The sequence below is a fragment of the Primulina huaijiensis genome, chromosome 18, assembly GCF_012295235.1.
Source record: "Primulina huaijiensis isolate GDHJ02 chromosome 18, ASM1229523v2, whole genome shotgun sequence".
NCBI classification, from domain to species: Eukaryota; Viridiplantae; Streptophyta; class Magnoliopsida; order Lamiales; family Gesneriaceae; genus Primulina; species Primulina huaijiensis.
In genome coordinates, this window is record NC_133323.1 from 18,709,011 (window position 1) to 18,727,392 (window position 18,382).

The window sequence follows — 18,382 nt, forward strand, 5'->3', positions numbered from 1 at the left end:
GAACACTCGGCCAACATTTGGCTCGACGTGCACCTACTCTAACAAGTTTCTCCTGCGTTTTTTAAACCAAATGGCATAATGAGCCATTCGAACGTGCCAATTGCTCCAGGACATCTAAACGCTGTTTTGGATACATCTTCTTCTGCTATTTTTATTTGATTGTACCCTGAAAATCAATCCATGAATGACAGCAACTCGTTTCTTGCTACTGCGTCGACTTACATATCGGCTACCGGCATGACATAAACGTCTTTCGGAGTGGCACAATTTAAATCCCTAAAATCTATGCAAACTCGAAGCTTCCCATTTTTTTTCATAACAGGGACTATATTTGCAAGCCACTCCGTGTATCTTACTGGGGGGATAAATTTTGCTTTGATCAATTTTTCAATTTCTTCTTTTACTCTTGCTTCAATTGCCTTGGACATCCTTCTAGCCGGCTGTTGGTATGGTTTGAAACCATCTTTAATTGGCATCCGATGCTCCACCAATTTACTGTCTAAACCTGGCATGTCTTCGTATTCCCATGCGAAACAATCTTTGAATTCCACGAGGAGTTTCACAATTTCTCTCTTCATTTCTTCCTCTAACAAATCACTGATGTAAGTAGGTTTAGGGTATTCCACAGTTCCCAGATTCACCTCTTTCAATGGGTCTTGAGTCTCCGGCTGTCGATCTTCCATCTGAGCCGGAGTTATGGTTATGTCCTCTAATTGTAATTCTGTTTCTTCAATATTATCATATTCACCTTCGAATATTATTTCAGTTCCGTCAATGTCCCACAATTCCTGAGATTGTACCTTATTCACTAGATGCTGCAATGTGGCTTTCCATTCGGAAGTTGCAGCCACTTCCATCTCTTCTTTGGTGAACTTAATCATCGACCTCTTCGATAATAGGTCGGACCATGGGTCTAGGAGAGACCATGGCTGTGGGTTTGAAAATTTTTTTCAACTGCTTCTTTCACCTTTTCAGTATCCATGTAAACTGCTCCTTGCTGTCCATTCACCTTGTGGTCACGAATTTTGACGGAACCGAAGGCTCCATCATAATACCTAGCCTCTACTGCATTGGAATTAGACTGATACGGTTGTGAATCATCCTGTACCACTTCCACCTAATCCCCTTTCCACATCAACAGTAACTGGTGCATGGATGATGGTACACAATGATTGGTGTGAATCCAATCTCTCCCTAACAAAGCATGGAAGCTGGCACTGGAATTGACCACAAAAAAGGCTGACAGCGAGGACCGGGATCCTACAGTAACATTCGCTGGCAATACTCCCAAAGTTTTTGTAGATTCCCCAGTAAAAGCTGTCACAGAGACTTCAGTAGGGATCAAGTCTTCCACATTCTTCCCCAACTTCTGAAGGATTCTGTAGGGTAGAATATTCACAGCAGACCCATTATCTATGAGTACCCTAGACAATGGCTTTCCATTCACGTGCGCTACAATGTAGAGTGGTTTGATATGTTTCGTCATTTCGTTGGTGGGTCGCTTCATTAACACTCTTTTCTCTTCATCGATAAGAACAATGACGCTTTCATTCAAAATATCAGTTGGAGTGGATTCTGTACCACTTTGATTTCCAGTGAATACATCGGATTCAAACGTTCTTTTACGTTTAAACTCTTCTGGCAACATTAATGCTCCAGTGGCACACTCAAACGAAACCAGAATCTGCCCCACTTTAAAAGTAGCACTCTTGACTGGTTCACTGTCTTCCTCAGATAACAAGTCATCATCTTCTTCTTCATTATCTTCAGTAGCCTTCCTCCCAAATTTTTTCTTCTCTTTGAATGACTCCTCCAACTTAGATCTACGCTCAGCAGCTTTTTCTCTCAACATACGCCATTTTTGGGTCCGAGAAAGAGGTTTTGGGAACTTTGGATGTTCCACCCGCTTCCATATACCATCGAGGATTGCTCTGGGAGGAACAACAAAACGAGATTTCCTTTCATATTTTTTATCGGAGTTCAGAAGAGATGGCCTCTGTATTATCTTCTGAAACGACTGTCGATCACTTCTTCTCTCGCCATTCACCGACCAAGAACATGGGTTCCTTCTGAGGTACTGGTTCTCCGGCCTTTTGGCCATGGATTCCCTGTCATATCTCATATTTCTCCCAGTATAAATTGTATTCCCCCCACTGTAATAGCGAGAATCTTTCCCATGAAAATTTCTGTTTTCTTCTCATTAACCTCAAACATCATTTTCCGAGGCACCCAACACTTCTTCATAGTAATTCCTGGCCTAATGGACATGTCCCTGTTTCCACTCCTTCTCCTCTCGTTGATCAAGAAGCGCAAGCCAGTACTGCTCATTTCACATTGGCTATCGGGGGAAAAAGATCTTCATCCACTATCATTGCTTCTTTTTTCTCCGGAAATTTCAAGACCCCCTTGTTGATTCTTTCCTGGAAGACATTCTTGAAAGCCCAACAAGCATTAGTATTATGGTTGAAGGAATTATGATATTTACAGTACTCTCTTCCTTTCAACTCCTCCCTAGTGGGTACCTTGTGATCTGAAGGAAATGTTATAAACTTTTATCTCACTAAGTGATCGAAAATTTCCTCCGTCTTTGATGCATCAAAAGTATAGGGTGTTTGCATTGGATGAATGTTTTTCTTGGAAAGTTCTTCACTTTTGCGTTTCAAGAAAGGGACAATACGTGATCCGGAATTCGCTACTTCTGCCAATGCAACTTTCTCCACTTCCTGGAAATAAGAGCCCACTGTAGACTTTATTTTATGACTCTCTTCTCGTAACAAGTCCTCATACTCCGATACTTTGGCAGCAAGTTCATAAAAATCGCGGAATTCTATCCGTTGGAATTTCTTTCTAAGCTCAAAATCAAGCCCTCGTTGTGCCATCTTCACGTATTCTGATTCGGGAAGGAAAACTCGGCATCTGCTTCTCACCTTCTTGAATTTACAAATGAAATCATTAGCAAATTCCCCTGGTTTTTGGACCACCCTTGACAATTCCGCTATACTGATTTCAGGCACTGTTCGGAAGAATTGTGTATGGAATTGACGTTCCATATCATGCCAAGTCATAATAGAATTTCGAGGTAGCGTCGCATACCACGTGAAAGCAGTGCTAGTCAAAGAATTTGGGAACAGACGTAGCTTGTAATTGGAAAAATTCTCCAGATTTGCTAATTCCCCACACTGGATAGTGAACCTTGCTACATGTTCCACACTTGACTGACCGTCTTCCCCAGAGTGTAAAGTGAAGTCTGGAATGCGATATCCTCGGGGATAAGGATTGTCACGATCAACAACATCAGGATACAGTTTATGGAATTCCGGTCGGTTGATTGGCCTCACTCCTGGGCCATACAACTCTTGAACAACATCACGTACCATCTCAGAATCCAACATTGGAGTTTGTCGTAACTGGTGAGGAGAATAAATTGTCCCCCGAGTATTATTCTCCGAACCTGACACTGAATATCCACGCATTCCCCCATCACCGTATATCCCTGGATGTAAGTTAGGAGACGTCACAGAGAACATATTACCAGCCATTTGCTTACTGTTACCACAATTTTGGAATTTTAACCCCAATTCATCATCCCTTTTGTGCGGAGGAGTATATCTTCCTTCCCTGGTAGATTCAGGAATCAAGGTTTCCCTCAAGCGGCGATTTTCACCTGCTTGAGAAACCCCTGATCCTTGGCCTTGATCTTTCAGCAGTTTAACGTCAGTTTCTTGAAGTTATCATTTTTTGGTGTAACAACCTCTCCTTTTGCAGACTTCCTCCATTCTTTCACTTCTGCCACAAATTCCATCATAATAGTAGCGAAATCTTGGGTCATTTCTATGAGGTCAGTGCGGATATTCTTTTCCATGTTCAACATGAAGTTGGTTGAAGGTCCATCGCCACCAGAAACGACAAATCCTTCCTTCATAGTTTCATCTTCGAACTGGTGTACGAGTCTCTCAACAGTCCTTCCATCTGCATCAGTTTCCTGAAAATCTTCTTGTGAGCGATAATTTTTCCCCTGTGATGGAGGAATTCCTTCACTCTTCTCAGTACGCTTTGGACTCATCGTGTCCCACTAGGCGTGCCAATTTGTTTATCACGAAAATTGCGGGGCGTGCCAGGCACGTGTTCGTGCCAAATGTGAATGATCCGACTTCGTTTANCTTCCACCTTAGGTAATGGCTGTAACTGGCAGCAACGTTCTTTCGTTGGGCCAGCTGCCATTTTACTTGGGCTTTATCCATTGGGTTGTGGCTTGGGCTTCAAGGATTTTTGGCTAAACAAACTGCACCCAGCTAATCTGGGTCATTGACCAATCAATTGGGCTAAACAGGCTTCCAAGTGGGCTTTTTAGATTATTTTTTAGGCACAACAGTGTGTTTTAAGATGTTATGGTAAATTTGGATGGGTTCTGGTCGAAGTTCTAAGGTTCATTGGTAAAATAGGAAAGTTAGGGTTTTTAGGAGCAAAACGGTCATTTTACACCTAAAAAATGTTAGAGTCCTGGAAGTGTCTCGATAACTGTAAGAAAGGCTAAAAATGTTTATTTTGAGAGGTGATGGAATTTTATAATGAAAAATGATAAATGCTAAAAGACGTGTCGCATGCTTAGTTTAAAAAAAATGGTATTTGTGTACGTATTTTATTAAAGTGATGGAAATGATGAAAATTTTTTGAATGAGGTGATTTGATTATGATGGTACGAAAATAAAGATTCGTGAGGGACAAAGCCCCAGTGGAACCCGTTTACAGGACAAAGCCTCGAGGGAACCCAATACCGGATTTCCATATGCCACGGCCCAGTAACGTAAAAGTGGTTGCTGGTATCCCCGCCAACTATAGGCCAAGGCACAAAATGTTAAAGTGGTTACTGTTACCCCATCGCCTGGTAACATGGTTACAACTGATATTGATCAATTGACCAAAAAATGAAACGATGGTCACAATTAATGAACTGATTTCCCCCAAAAAGGAAATGTATATGTATAATAATGGAAAGGAAATGTTTAAGGTCGTGCAAATGTTTGCGTTAAAGATTCTTTATTAATATAATTTTCACTGTTACATGTAGATATATATGTATTACTTGTTATCATACCTAAGGCTTGCTGAGTCATTAGATTCACTAGGTGCGAATGATGCAGGTGAGGATATTTCAGTTGAGACAGGGGGACTTGATGATTGAACTGGCTGGACTGATAGTGCATTGAAACCCGAGGACCCTGCTAGTTTTTCGCACAGTTAATGATTTAACAGTACTTTAAATATTTTTATGACTTTTTGAATTGAAGTGGTTTTTGATATGATTTAAGACATTCATGCTGTTTTTGAAAATTGCTATTTTTAAGTTTGGTTGATTGTTTGCGAGTTGATGATTTTCACTGTATTTATTTATTTTAAGAAACTAGATGGTTGGATTATTTTATTGGCACAATTTCGTAAAAGTGTATCTACATATATATTTAAGGCCGAAACCTTAGGGGATTTAAAAAATAAAAAAAATTCCAATGCAATTTAAAAAGCAGTATATAAGTTAGGGACGTTACAAAATATATGTCTCATTCAAAGATTTTAAATTACATAGTATCACAATTCTATCTCAACCTGTAATAAAACATTATAAATATAATCTTCAAAATAGCGTGCAATACTATTGAGAGAATGGTGCATTTTCTTCTCAATATCTACATTGTCCCAATATTCAACTTTTTTATGGGTAAATCAAAATTTCATTACAAAAAGACAAGAATTATAAACATGCAAAATGTTAGTTTTCATTATGTACGTATTGACATATGATATTTTTTGTCTTATATGTTCGTTACATTAATTACAATCATGTAACTTTAGTTTTTTAATTAATTTTAGTCATTCTTTCTAAAATCATGTAATTATTACCAATATTATTGTTAAATTTTTTAAGTACGTGATTCAAAAATTTCTCGAGATATGTACGTGTGTTTGACAACGTAATTATAAATTTTAACAATGATATTAGTCATATATTTACATGATTTTGATGAAAACGACTAAAATTGATAAATAAAAAAATTAAAATACATTGTTACAAAACTATAATTGATTTAACGAAACATACAAGACTAAATATGTCACAACATTTTTCCTTATAAGCAACCAATTTTATACTATATTTTTAACACACCTATTGTATTATGATCATTATTACACAAAGTGTGAAGCATGAAAAAAGTTGTGATTCGGACCAAAAAACGTAAAACGATCGATCTTTTGATTGATCATATAACAGATGTAAAAAGTGTAAAAATGCGTAAAAGCTAACTTTAAGTTTATTTTTTATATAAAATTTAAATTTTTGTTTAAATAATAAATATCTAATAATATAAAATAATCATGAAAAAAATGGCGCAAACGCGATAAAGAGACAACACAACAACATCAGCAAATGTTTCTCTGATTTAATTCTTATGTTTTTTATAACTTGAAAATTTGTGCATTATATTCTTAAAATTTGTATGTATATTCGTTATTTAATCTTTTAATAGACTTAGTAGAATTTAAATTTATAACAAAACTTTTTTGCATATTTAAACTCATACTAAATTAGTAAATTTATTTAAAATTGTAAAACTCAATCCTTTTCGAATAATGACCACTCACATACTAAACTACAAAATTCGATCGTGACGAAATCATTATCATTCGCACTTTTTAAACCTTTATTATTATTTATTAGATATTAGTAAATATATCTCGATGCTCGAGAAAACGAGTACGTAACATTCCCGAATACCAGCCAAGTAAATTTCGTAAAAAATTATAAAAAACATGTTAAACTATATTTATGTTATTCTTGATCATACATATTAAAGAATAATAAATTATGGATAACATACATCTTGATAAGGTCATGTAAGGAAAGTCTTTAGATAAAATTCTCATAGCCAGTGCTATGTAATACTTCGAGAGACTATATTTCGACAAAGGTTTGTCAAAAATTCTCAACAGATTTTGAGTCAAAATGTCACCAGATTTGCTAGATAATGAAATGCATAACCTCACAACATAACTGTTCAGGATCTCCACTCCACAAATAATCAGTATCATGATTCATTAGCCAAGAGTTTTTCACAGAGAAAAGACCAAAGCCAACAGCCGCTAGGCGGGACCTGCACGTCAAAAATTAGGTGGATAGACCAATAGTGGCTTCACATTCTTTCTTCTCTCCTTCGTGGGGCGCAAGTGATGATTTCATCTACCCTCAGAATCATCTCAGCAGCTTCGGTTGCCGAGAGCAATACAGCTTGTTTCACTTTGAAAGCTTCTGATATCCCCAGCTCACCCATATCACCTACCTGAATTGGACCCGAAGAATTAACAGAGTGAAGGAGGACATTAAGTTACATGATTACTGTGAACCTCTTCTAGTCCTCTGTAAAATTATTAAAATTGATGATCAAGCCAGTGGAAAGGCGTGCCTAGAAGTAATGCACATCATTATTCAAATGTTTATGAAACCTCCATAAAGTGGGAATGAGAACTTTAACACGGTTATTAAAAGCTCAGAAATCGCAAGAAGCGATGACAAAGGCACAACTCTCACAGTGTGCCTCTGTCATCTTAAAGGTTGTCCACTAAGCATCATCAGACCACTACAATGCCATTTCCCAGTCCTTTTCCATTTTTGGATCATTGTTTGGACCAATATATGTATGTGTATCATCCAACCTAATTACTACCATGGATAAACGCATCTTAATAGAGAACATAATAAGGGAAAGAGCATAATGCAAAATCAAGTTTATTTCCAAAATTGAAGAGAGTTACCGACCGATCCAGAGATGACATCAATACCAGCACGGCTTTCCTCCTTGTGGTGCTCTGCACGGAGTTGAGCAACCAATTCAGCACTGTCCAGACCTGCATTATCAGCAATGGTAGTTGGAATGGCAACCAGTGCCCGAGAAAAAGCTTCAATGGCATGAGATTTTTTTCCAGGAGTCCTCTTGGCAAGTTCATCAACTGCTTTTGCCATCACCATCTCTGGCCATCCACCTCCAAGCAAAACTCTGCTGTCATTTACTGTTTGAGATAGCACACAAAGAGCATCATGCAGAGATCTTTCAGCTTCGTCCAACATGTGAGGGCTGACAACAGAGATTGGTTTTATTTTAACATTAATATAATACCACTAAAATTCAAGAGCAAACTTCTTTAAATTTATCTTCACTCATCTCAAGTTGATAAACGAGTACACAAAACAAGCATCAGTTACTACCTTGAATGTTTGTCAAAATCATGGCACAAGCATAATAGAGACTGCATTCAGTATAGCACTTGGCTCAAAATCAAAATGCATGCCAGAAAATGTGCGGCTAAATGGAGGAATAATAAGTTCAAACCAAGTAAGATAACCAACTAAAAGATCCATGGTCTTAGATTATGCATTCCATTGACCATATGTTCCAAACCATGCAGTGTTTCCGAGTCCTAGAAGAGTTAAATTTGAAAAGAATGAACCGGGTATATCATTGATCACGAAAGTAGCATTTGTGAATCATAAGCGAAAATCAGACACAAACAACTAGCAGAGGAAACTTGCATTAAGAAAAACAGAAGTTTAGGAAATCGTGTTTTATCTTTTCATGTCAACAGCATTTCTTTAAATAGACCTGAAAAGTAAATCTCCATTCTTATAACAGACCTGATTCAGCAAATAATAAAATTTCCAACATATTGTGAACCAGAAACTAAATAGTTGTATATCATTAGTCTAATGATCTATGAAAATGATTAGAGAAAATAAGAATTGGTGAAGACAGTCAAATACGGTACCTTGCACCTCTAAGTACAATTGTGCATGCTTCACCCATTCCGACCCCAGAAAAGTGAATCAGTTTGTCTTCACCAATCATAATTTCATCAATTAGCTTGCAGTGTCCAAGCTTGACAGACTCTGGATTATCAAAGGTTGATGCTATTTCACCACCTGTAACAAGAGCCAGCCGCTCGATACCATCAAAATCAGCATGCTCGATTGCAAGCACTCCAGCATCAGCAAATAGTTCCTCTGGGAAATTGTAGATTAATTGTCGGTTAACAAAGCAGTTTATTCCATGATTAATGATCTTCTGCACTTTCTCCCTCATCTTTTCCTTCTCAGCCGTTTCAATTTCAGCAACCTTGGCCATTGAATCAACACGAACACGTGCCCCATAAATCTTCACCTTATCTGTATCCATTGCAGTATTTGCCACTAAAATCTTAGCATCCTCAATCCGTTTTGGTTGGCCAACACCAATTTTCTTGTCTAAAATAAATCTGAAAGGAAAAGAACGTCAACTGAAGAATCAATCATTTGACTAAGTTTCCTTTCAAATAATTGTTTTCAAATATAGAGTGTGGAAAATACTTGGACATTTATAGTGAATCCACTAAAAAGCGCAAATATCACTACTCAAGAACAAAGACCATAACTACAAACACATAACAGTGCTTGAAGAAACCATAAGTATCAATATTTTCCTACTGAAGGCATCTAACAGTAGATAAGTATGAAGTTACAACCAACTACTTACAATTATTCGACTTAATACAGCATTTAGCGTAACCGGTAACGTTCAAGTAGTAAAAAAATTATGTCCCCACATCCTTCAGAAATTTCATAGTTTGTTGGCTGTCATCAGACATGCAAGTAATTACATCTAGACCATGTCAAAGATCAGTGAGATTTCAGCGAGCAGAGATTGATTTTCTCTTCTAACTGAAAAACGCCAATATTCAAAATAAACCTCAGATGAGGAAAAACAAGGAGAGATCAAAATACGCGAGATACGTAAAAGAACTGATATTTTACTATGTTCAGCTGGTTTACCCCTCATCCAAAAATGAATCTTTCAGTGAACCTCCAGGCTTCTTGATGATCTGAATAGACTCCAAATTGGTGCTTCCCTGTTATTTTCAACCAATCAGTTAAATTGTTTAGAAATAATGTCTAACAAAATGTGGAAAACTTCAAGATAATGCAACCGCCAATACATGTAAGCAGAGAACAGGGGGGGAAAAGAATTTTGCTTGCTCTGTCATACTAAGACAAGCATCTTGAATATTTTAAACACGGAATTTTTTTTTTTACAGAATACACACAAAATCAAATTTACGAAGTCAAAGATGAATCCACCTTTGTACCATTAACATGCACGAACAGAAACATTTGGCAACAAATTCAACCAACCAAATACTATCCTACAAAGATTAGAGATTCGAAAGAAACAGAAATCCAAGCATGTAATCTTATTTTAGCATCATGACCATCATCATCGTTGATTCATAAAATCAATTATGGTTGTGCATTCTTGAAAAACTTTTCAACAGAAGAAGTCAGATTGTTGTTACCATCCCAAACTAGCAAAAAGTGGTCTAAATCAATCACTCTTTGGTTTACTTGGTAAAAATGATTCGCATCGAGATATTTGCAAGGTCGATTTAATAATATTTGGAGTTCAGAAACCCGAAGGGGTTTTAAAACATTATTTACGACATTCCCGAAATCTGAAGATAACTAGTTACAAGTGAAACGTACCTTTAGCCTCATAACTGCATCAACTGTCAGTTTCGCAAAATGCCCTTTATCCTGAGATAGAATTTTGGAGCTCAAAGTAGTCATTGCGATCTTCATCAAATCTTCTTTAAATTTCTCTGCATGAAAATTTTAAAATTAAACGAAAGCATCATGAGAACTCAATCAAACATATGACCTAGTGCGAGACTCCTTTTTTCGTGTCAAATTATTTTCTTAAAGAAAGTGAAATATGCACCCTAATTACAATAACATTTTGTTGACTTTTCAAACATTGCCAGTCCGACGATTCGGGTGAAGGATCAATATTAGGGATTAAAAGATCAACTGTACTAAATGATGAGAAAAATACTAAAGAATCACCTGCATCCAGTTTATTATCCACAACCTTTTCCAGCAATGCATTTCTGGAACATTCTGCTGCCATGCGGAATCCTGATGGAAATTTATATAAATAAAAACATCTTCCAAATTCTAGAAATATACTGATTCTAAATAGAGCTACATTCATAGCAATCATACAAAAAGAGAGTGTTTATATTAGCTAGACTATGTAAGATAACACAACATAAAAATTAATTTTCTTGTTTAAAAAATTATCACTTAGCTAGGAAACAGAGAAACAATGGTGGGTATAGAATAGAGACAAATATATAAGAAGTCAAAACCGCCCAAAGACTACCTAGAGCTAACAAATCATCAGCTCATATACTGGTTCAGCTTCCATGTTGATGAAGACCAGTAAAGAAATTTGAAAGGATTTGCTACATATTCGAGCAAACAAAAAGGATGTTCCAAATAAGAAAATCGTAAATACAAGTCATAACTGAGTAGCACAAGGCACACCTTCAATAATAGTCGTGGGATGAATCTTTGCATTTACCAGCTTCTCTGCCTCCCTCAAAAGCTCCCCAGCCAAAACAACTACCGAAGTTGTCCCATCACCAACTTCATCATCTTGAACTTTCGAGATGTCTGATGATTAAATTAAAGTTTTGACAATGCACAAGATACAGTGATAAGTTCTACGCTATCATTCATTTCAAGAAAACATTACCTCCTACACAACTCGCTGCTGATAGAGATCCATACCAAATTATTTTACCTTATCCAAACAAGAAACATTCTTAAGGCAATGCCCAACGAAATGAAAAATTATTATTATTATGATAGACTAAAAGATTAGAAATACATTACTTGGTCATCCATAAAAATTATTTTAAAAAATAATCATAATGTCCACCACATAGTTTTCAAAGGCGAGGACTCTGTACCAGGGGGTTCATCCCAGGCGCAGTGATTCACTAAGGCGAACCCAGGTGCTCGTTTGGACTAGACTTGGAAGTTCACTCAGACGGACTAGCTTTGGAAGTAGATTTTTTTTAATTCCTTCTTTAAAACCAAAGGCCCAAACCTCCAAAACAACTAGAAAAAGACCGATTTCACATTTTTTGGATAAAGAGGAAGAAGAAATTGTTCTGATAAAGAAAATGATAAAAACCGAGAAGAATACAAGTCCGAAAGTTCTGGGGACACTGATAATTTGATTGAAGAAGATGAACCTGATTTGGATGATCGAATAATTTTAATCATGTTACTAATTACTATGAAGTTCTTAATTATTTTTTGTTCTGAGTAACATTGTGACTTAATCATTTCATATTTTAATATAACTATTCTCAAATAAATATATTTTTAAAAAATTTAAAAATGTGCATCTTGATTCGGTAAGTTACACGCCTCGCCTTGCGCCTCAGGCTCCATGGCCCTTGTGCGCCTCGGTGCGCCTTTGACAACTATGGTCCACTATTACATAAAAGCTCATAGCAATCAATAGCAACAGCATTCTACAAAAGAGTAATGCACAAAACAGGCCGATTAAGCGAAAAAGTAAAGGAAGCAGGGAAAAAAAGGAAAAGAAAAGAAAACAATGCCAAGGATACCAACAAGTACTTTGGCTGCAGGATTGTCAATATGCAAAGACTTCAAGATGGTTGCTCCATCATTCGTGACTGTGACGCTGTGACCTCTACCAGTTGATTGCAATATCTTATCCTGCAACAGAAAATGGTCCAACGATGTAACACTTCACCAAATTATTTCAGATGAACCTGAAAATATCTGAGAAAAGGTTGCTTACCATTCCCTTGGGTCCCAAGGTTGTCTTCACCAAGTCAGAAATTGCCACTGCTCCAACAAAAGAGGCCTAAAATTGAAAGACCATACCTAATCAGTATAGAAAGGAATTGATCGAGTGCAACTAACATATAAGAAAATTACTCTGAAAAAGTGGTAATAGATTGGAAGAGTACACAAATAATATTAGGAAAATTCTAGTAGTGCAAATAAACACATTCCATGCCATGTACCAGTCATCTTTGGTGTCTTTTATAAACAAAACTTCGATAAAAAGATTCAAATTATATGTATTAGAAGCTAAAAAAACTCACCATTCTAGCACGCTCACCCTTTTCTTCAGTAGCCTCATCTTTAAGAAGTTTCTCAATCTAGACACTCAAAAAAAGTGATTATAAACCACAAACTTATGAGATGAGAAATACACAAAAATGCAACCTCGGCATCAGAAGTATAGAAGAATCTGACATACCGCCATAGGAACAAATGTTGGTGATTAATATATTGCAGGCGCTCAAAACAAAATGATTATCTGTAGAAAACGATGGAAAAATGTGCATCTTTAATCAAACATATCAAAACTGGAAAATCATTAATATCAATCGCATCTCATAGTAAGACATGCAATCACTGTAAGAGAACGTCTTCCCGTACTCCAATTTAAAAGAAAAAGGAAACACATAATACTTCAATAGCGATAATAGCTAAATACATTCTTCTCAACTAAAATAATTTCTTAGAAAGCTTACACTAAATTTATGTTGTACCCCACAATGCAACATCAATTGAGATTTGAGAATGAACCAAATCAAGAGGAAACCAGCTGAAATAATTGATTTTTAATCAAACACCAAAATGGCCACACATAGAGACGCGAAATGCGTAGACCACGATACAACTATTCGTAGGTCTACAATACAATACCACATGAAATAAACCACTGCCCGTACAATAACTTCAAAAATAAAAAAAATAAAGCAACGACCAAGAAAATACAGAACATCAGCCACTAACTTCCGAGGATCTGACTTGAAACCGAAAAAAGAGCAAATAAAAAAAATTGTAACCTTCGAGCTGCGAATGAGTTCCGGCGAACAGAGGAGACTGCCGAAGAACTAAGAATGGGGATTTTGTAAAGGAAACCAATTTGTTTTTTTCGAAATGAAGGTCGGATTTGCAGGGCCGAGAGTGAGGCCCACGAAATCTCAAATTCAACACAAAATCAAAAGAAAATATGAAATATCAGTTGACTTTACGACTCAGAAGGAGAAGAAGCGGCTTCCGACGACGGTAGGAGGAGCGGCGAGGGGAGAGCAAAGTCTGAAGATGAGAAATGAAATCAAAGGCAGAAACTGCGCTCGTTAGGTTAGGTTTTGGAGTTTAAAATATATTTAAATTAATAATCATATATATATAATAATAATAAAATCAATAAAAGCAAGCCTCTATTATTAGATAAAATAATGTGTTCGGTTTGAAAAATAGTTCGAATATATTTGAGTTCGACTCGAATTTGAAAACACTGATTTCGAATCGAATATTTTTTGATTCGGCTCAAAAAACTCTCGAGAAGACTCAGTTCTTTTACTGTCCTCTGTTGGGTTTTCGAAATATTTGATCATATTTTTTTGGTAACTTTGGAAGGAAAAAAAAATCAACTACCCAACTTAATGATATCCGAAAATTTCGGGTTGTGCCAGGTACCTGAAATTTAATGTATAAAATCAACCAAAAAAATGGACTCTTCTATTGTATGTAAACAACCAAGAAAATCCAAAACAAAAAAGATAGTCGCCCCCACAGTTTTCGATAGATGCAATCAAGACACTATCGGTGATGTCTAGGGGATCATAAGGCGATGCAACTAGACACTCTTACCATGATCCGATAGATGCAATCAAACTTCAGTTATGACGTTCTTATCAAGTGGTTGATGAAAAGAATGAGGCTAATTGGGTTAAGCCCGAATAAGAATAAATGTTATTCAGAATCACGTGTAATTGTGAACATGCAGTTAGCTATATCCGTGAACTATTGAGGTTTACACAAGTATTATATTATGTGTTTCCATTGAGGTAGTCAAATTCAAGAAGTTGAATTTAACGATTGTAGTTTGATGGAGATCAAACAGATTGTCTATAAAAGAATTTATAAGTGGATTCCATGTAATAGAAGTTGTTGAAGATAGCTTAACTGCTCATTAAGTGAGGAGAGTGGAACTGTCTATTTGGTGAAAAAGTTCACAAAACTAGCCGATGCCGAATTGGATCAATAGAAATTTTGATTTTCGAAATTTTCAATTTTCATTATATGAACGAGATTTGTACGATCGACACATCGACATTGTTTGATCGTCAATCGATGTTATAAATGAGTTCACAATTATTTATTTAGTAAATTGATAATGTAATAATTAAATAATAATATTAGTAGTGATGACTACTAAGTGTAAGGTTCTCGTGGAATATTTTAGAGGTGTCTAAAATAATTAATTGATTAATTAATAATTAATTAAGAAATTAAATATTGATTATTAATTTTACATATATGTCTATATATACACATATATAGATATGTATAGAGGTTTTAAAATCTATATATATACAGAGATATATATATATAAATATATATACACACACAGATATATGGAGATATAAATATATAATCATACACTATCAAGAGTTGACTTTAAATGATATATACTAAATGAGAATTTTAATTAATGAAAATAAAAGATTCCTCATGGTATTATGATTATGAATCATGGTAGCATTAGATTAGTGTATTTTTATTGATATGATATTTGATAAAACATAACAAAAATCATACAAGAAAACTACACAAAATCTTCTCCTACACAAAGAAAAAGTTCGGTCACCTGTTTAATTTCACAAAGAAATTTTCAGCCACCCTTCCACCACGGCCTTGCCGCCCCAACATTGCTGTAGTGCTGTCGAATTTGTAAAATTACAGCGATCTAGTCTCGAAACTAAATACATTGTAATCGAGGATTTACCGTTTGCCTACAGCTGAAGATATCATATATGATCTGATGAGTTAACAGTGCATGAAATCTCTTGGCAAAATAATACATATGTATTTTGGAAAGGTGTTTCATCAGTTTCACATACCATGACACTATTATTACTCAAAGATATATCACATTGTTATGGAGTTCATTTGCAACTCTAGATATACTAATGATTGCATATTCGATCGGGATATATGAATTGAAGGAAAACTGTATTATAAGCTAACCATAACTTAATGTTCTTATAGGCACTGGGAGATGCTACTAGACGCTCTTACCATGATCCGATGGATGCTATAAGACTTCAGTTCTGACGTTTTTGATCAAGAGGTCGATGAAAAAATGAGACTAATTAGTAAAAGTTCGAATAGTAATAAATTTTATTAAATATCATGGCCACAACAAATAAATATTACACAATCACACATTCAAGTAGCATATTTAAATAATATATTAAATATCATGGCCACAACAAATAAATATTACACATTCACACATTCAAGTAGCATATTTAAATAATATAAAATTTAAATATATATGATATAATGTATTATTAAAACCTTATAATTGGGAATTAATCAATAGACACAAATCTCACAGAATCGATCATGTTGGGAAAAAAAATCATTATCATGAAATTTCGATTGCAAAAGTTCGTAATTTGTAACCTGAAAACTTGTACTTTCAATTCTTTGTTTCAGTGATTCTTCACTAAAACTCTCAAGTTCCTATGCCACGTCCCGTTAAAATATATTTGACTAAACTTATTGCAACAATAAACATCGACACAGATCTACTTTCAAAAATTTTATTCGCTTCCTCATTGCTTTTATGCACATGTTTTATCAACTTTCTCGTCAAAAAACATAGTCTTAAAATATTTTCATTACATTAAGTTTTGGCGATTGACAAAATAAACAACATTGAGTTGTTTCAGAATTCAGTGGTTCTTGTTTATGTAAAACAGGTTTTTCAGACCGTTGGATAAATTCAGTAATTTCAAGCCATTTAGAAGTTCAAGCCGTTATGTCAAGAAGTCAACCGTTGTATTTGTTAAACTCCAGTTGCAAGAGATCATCTGACAAACTGACCGGTCTGAAAATCCAATGTAGTGCAAAGATTCAAACCGTTTAATTCCAATCACATTCGATATTTCAAGTCAAAGCCATTCAAATGAATGCTGCAAATGAAAAGATCACACATTTTACCAACCTCTGAAGTGACAAAAATTAGCTAATTGGTCTACGATTTGTCAATTTTTCAAATAGCATGGACTTAAAGTCGCAAAAGCAAGAAAAACATTTAATGATTCGTATGGTGATTGAAAAGAACTTGTCCATATTGTCGGGAATTAGTATAGATGATCATTGAAAAGTAAATACGACCATTAGAACTTTTCAACTAAAAATATGCAGAACATAGTGAAAATGAAAAGTCTCTAACTCGTTTTTCTTTAAAATATACTAGAGTTTTTTTAAAAGCAATGGCCGAACAAATGTATATATATATATATATTTTTTCACCATTAAAATAAACTCAACATTTATTTTACTCAAAACTCCTAACTATAGTAAAATTCATAAAACCGTAAACGTCAAACCAAGCCTAAAACTAGCATTTTTCGAAAATAGCATAATCGTCATCAATCCTATCAAAAACCACTCTTACTTCCAAAAGTCATGAAAATCTTTAAAGTAATGTAAAATCATAACTGTGCGAAAAAACTAAACCTTAAAACTTCGACCCGAATTCCATCTAAACTTACCATAACACCTTAAAACACACCCATGAACATTTCTTAGTCGTAAACTTAAGCCCCTCGACTAAATTTGTAATTCATTTTAAAACTTAAACCGAAGTTCCAGTTTTAACTTGAATCAACCAAAACCTTAACCAAACTTTAACCATACCTTACTAACGCCTAACCGTCTCCTTTTCAACCCAAATCAAGCCATTTAGAACCCTTGGAATCTCCTGGACACCTGCTGTAAATTTCTTAACTTTTCCATCCAAACCTAGCCCTAACCAAGTACAAGTTCTTCGATCCTAGTCCTTAACCAACAAGTCCAAACCCTATGAAACCTTCCTAGGACCAAGACGGAACCCTAGGGACCCCTCTGAACCAATCCCTATATGCCATGCATGCGCAACCCTCAATTCGTGCCCCTGTCAAGAACGCACGACCGAGCCTCACGCCTACAGCCCTTGTCCTTGCACTAGCCTCCCCTCAACCCATCTAGGACCATATGGCAACCCTCTTAGGACCCTTGAACATGCCCCAACCGCAACACGTAGCCGCACCCTTCAAGAAACCAAAAATCGAAACCCTAGTTCCCTTAAACCCAAACAAATTGCACAGCCCTTCGTCCTTCCTTACCAGCCCTTAATCGTGCATCTAAGAGTCGTTAAACCCGCTGCAAATCAAGCCACTAACATCCCTAACCTGGCAGCCCCTTCCCTTTAGCAAGAATCATGAAAGAAAGATCATGTTTCCCATGTATAATGCATAAAAATGAAAATAAAAGAAGGGACGTCATATTTTTCATGCAACATTTATATTCACACATAATATACTATGAATGATGAGAAAATAAGGAATAAGGCATGCCAGAGAGACGAGGAGGATCCTTGATGCGTTTTTCTTTCAAAACCAATGTGAA

General features: G+C 35.8%; 1 protein-coding gene across 3 annotated transcripts; it reads right to left on the bottom strand.

Annotated features, from left to right (window-relative positions):
* Positions 1-6,889: 6,889 nt before the first annotated feature.
* On the bottom strand, positions 6,890-14,065 carry LOC140964304 (T-complex protein 1 subunit beta-like). Of its 3 annotated transcripts, none has more exons than XM_073423961.1 (12): positions 13,759-14,065; positions 13,164-13,223; positions 13,006-13,062; positions 12,696-12,761; positions 12,499-12,610; positions 11,402-11,530; positions 10,919-10,990; positions 10,559-10,674; positions 9,851-9,927; positions 8,812-9,297; positions 7,808-8,123; positions 6,890-7,331 (listed from the first exon to the last, which is right to left on the bottom strand). In XM_073423961.1, the coding sequence occupies exons 2-12, from the start codon at positions 13,167-13,169 to the stop codon at positions 7,185-7,187; spliced, it is 1,584 nt and encodes a 527-aa protein (XP_073280062.1). In that variant the 5' UTR covers positions 13,170-13,223; positions 13,759-14,065; the 3' UTR covers positions 6,890-7,184. The 3 variants fall into 3 exon arrangements, with proteins under 3 accessions (XP_073280062.1, XP_073280063.1, XP_073280064.1); XM_073423962.1 differs by having other exon boundaries at positions 13,706-14,065; XM_073423963.1 differs by lacking the exon at positions 13,759-14,065 and adding an exon at positions 13,441-13,633.
* Positions 14,066-18,382: the final 4,317 nt, after the last annotated feature.

Excerpts from the sequence above, each read along its gene's own strand:
- LOC140964304 (XM_073423961.1), bottom strand. Across the intron at positions 12,611-12,695 it reads CCTTGGGACCCAAGGGAATG|GATAAGATATTGCAATCAAC; the intron begins GTAAGCAACCTT and ends TTTCTGTTGCAG. Across the intron at positions 11,531-12,498 it reads TGCAGCCAAAGTACTTGTTG|ACATCTCGAAAGTTCAAGAT; the intron begins GTATCCTTGGCA and ends TTTAATCATCAG.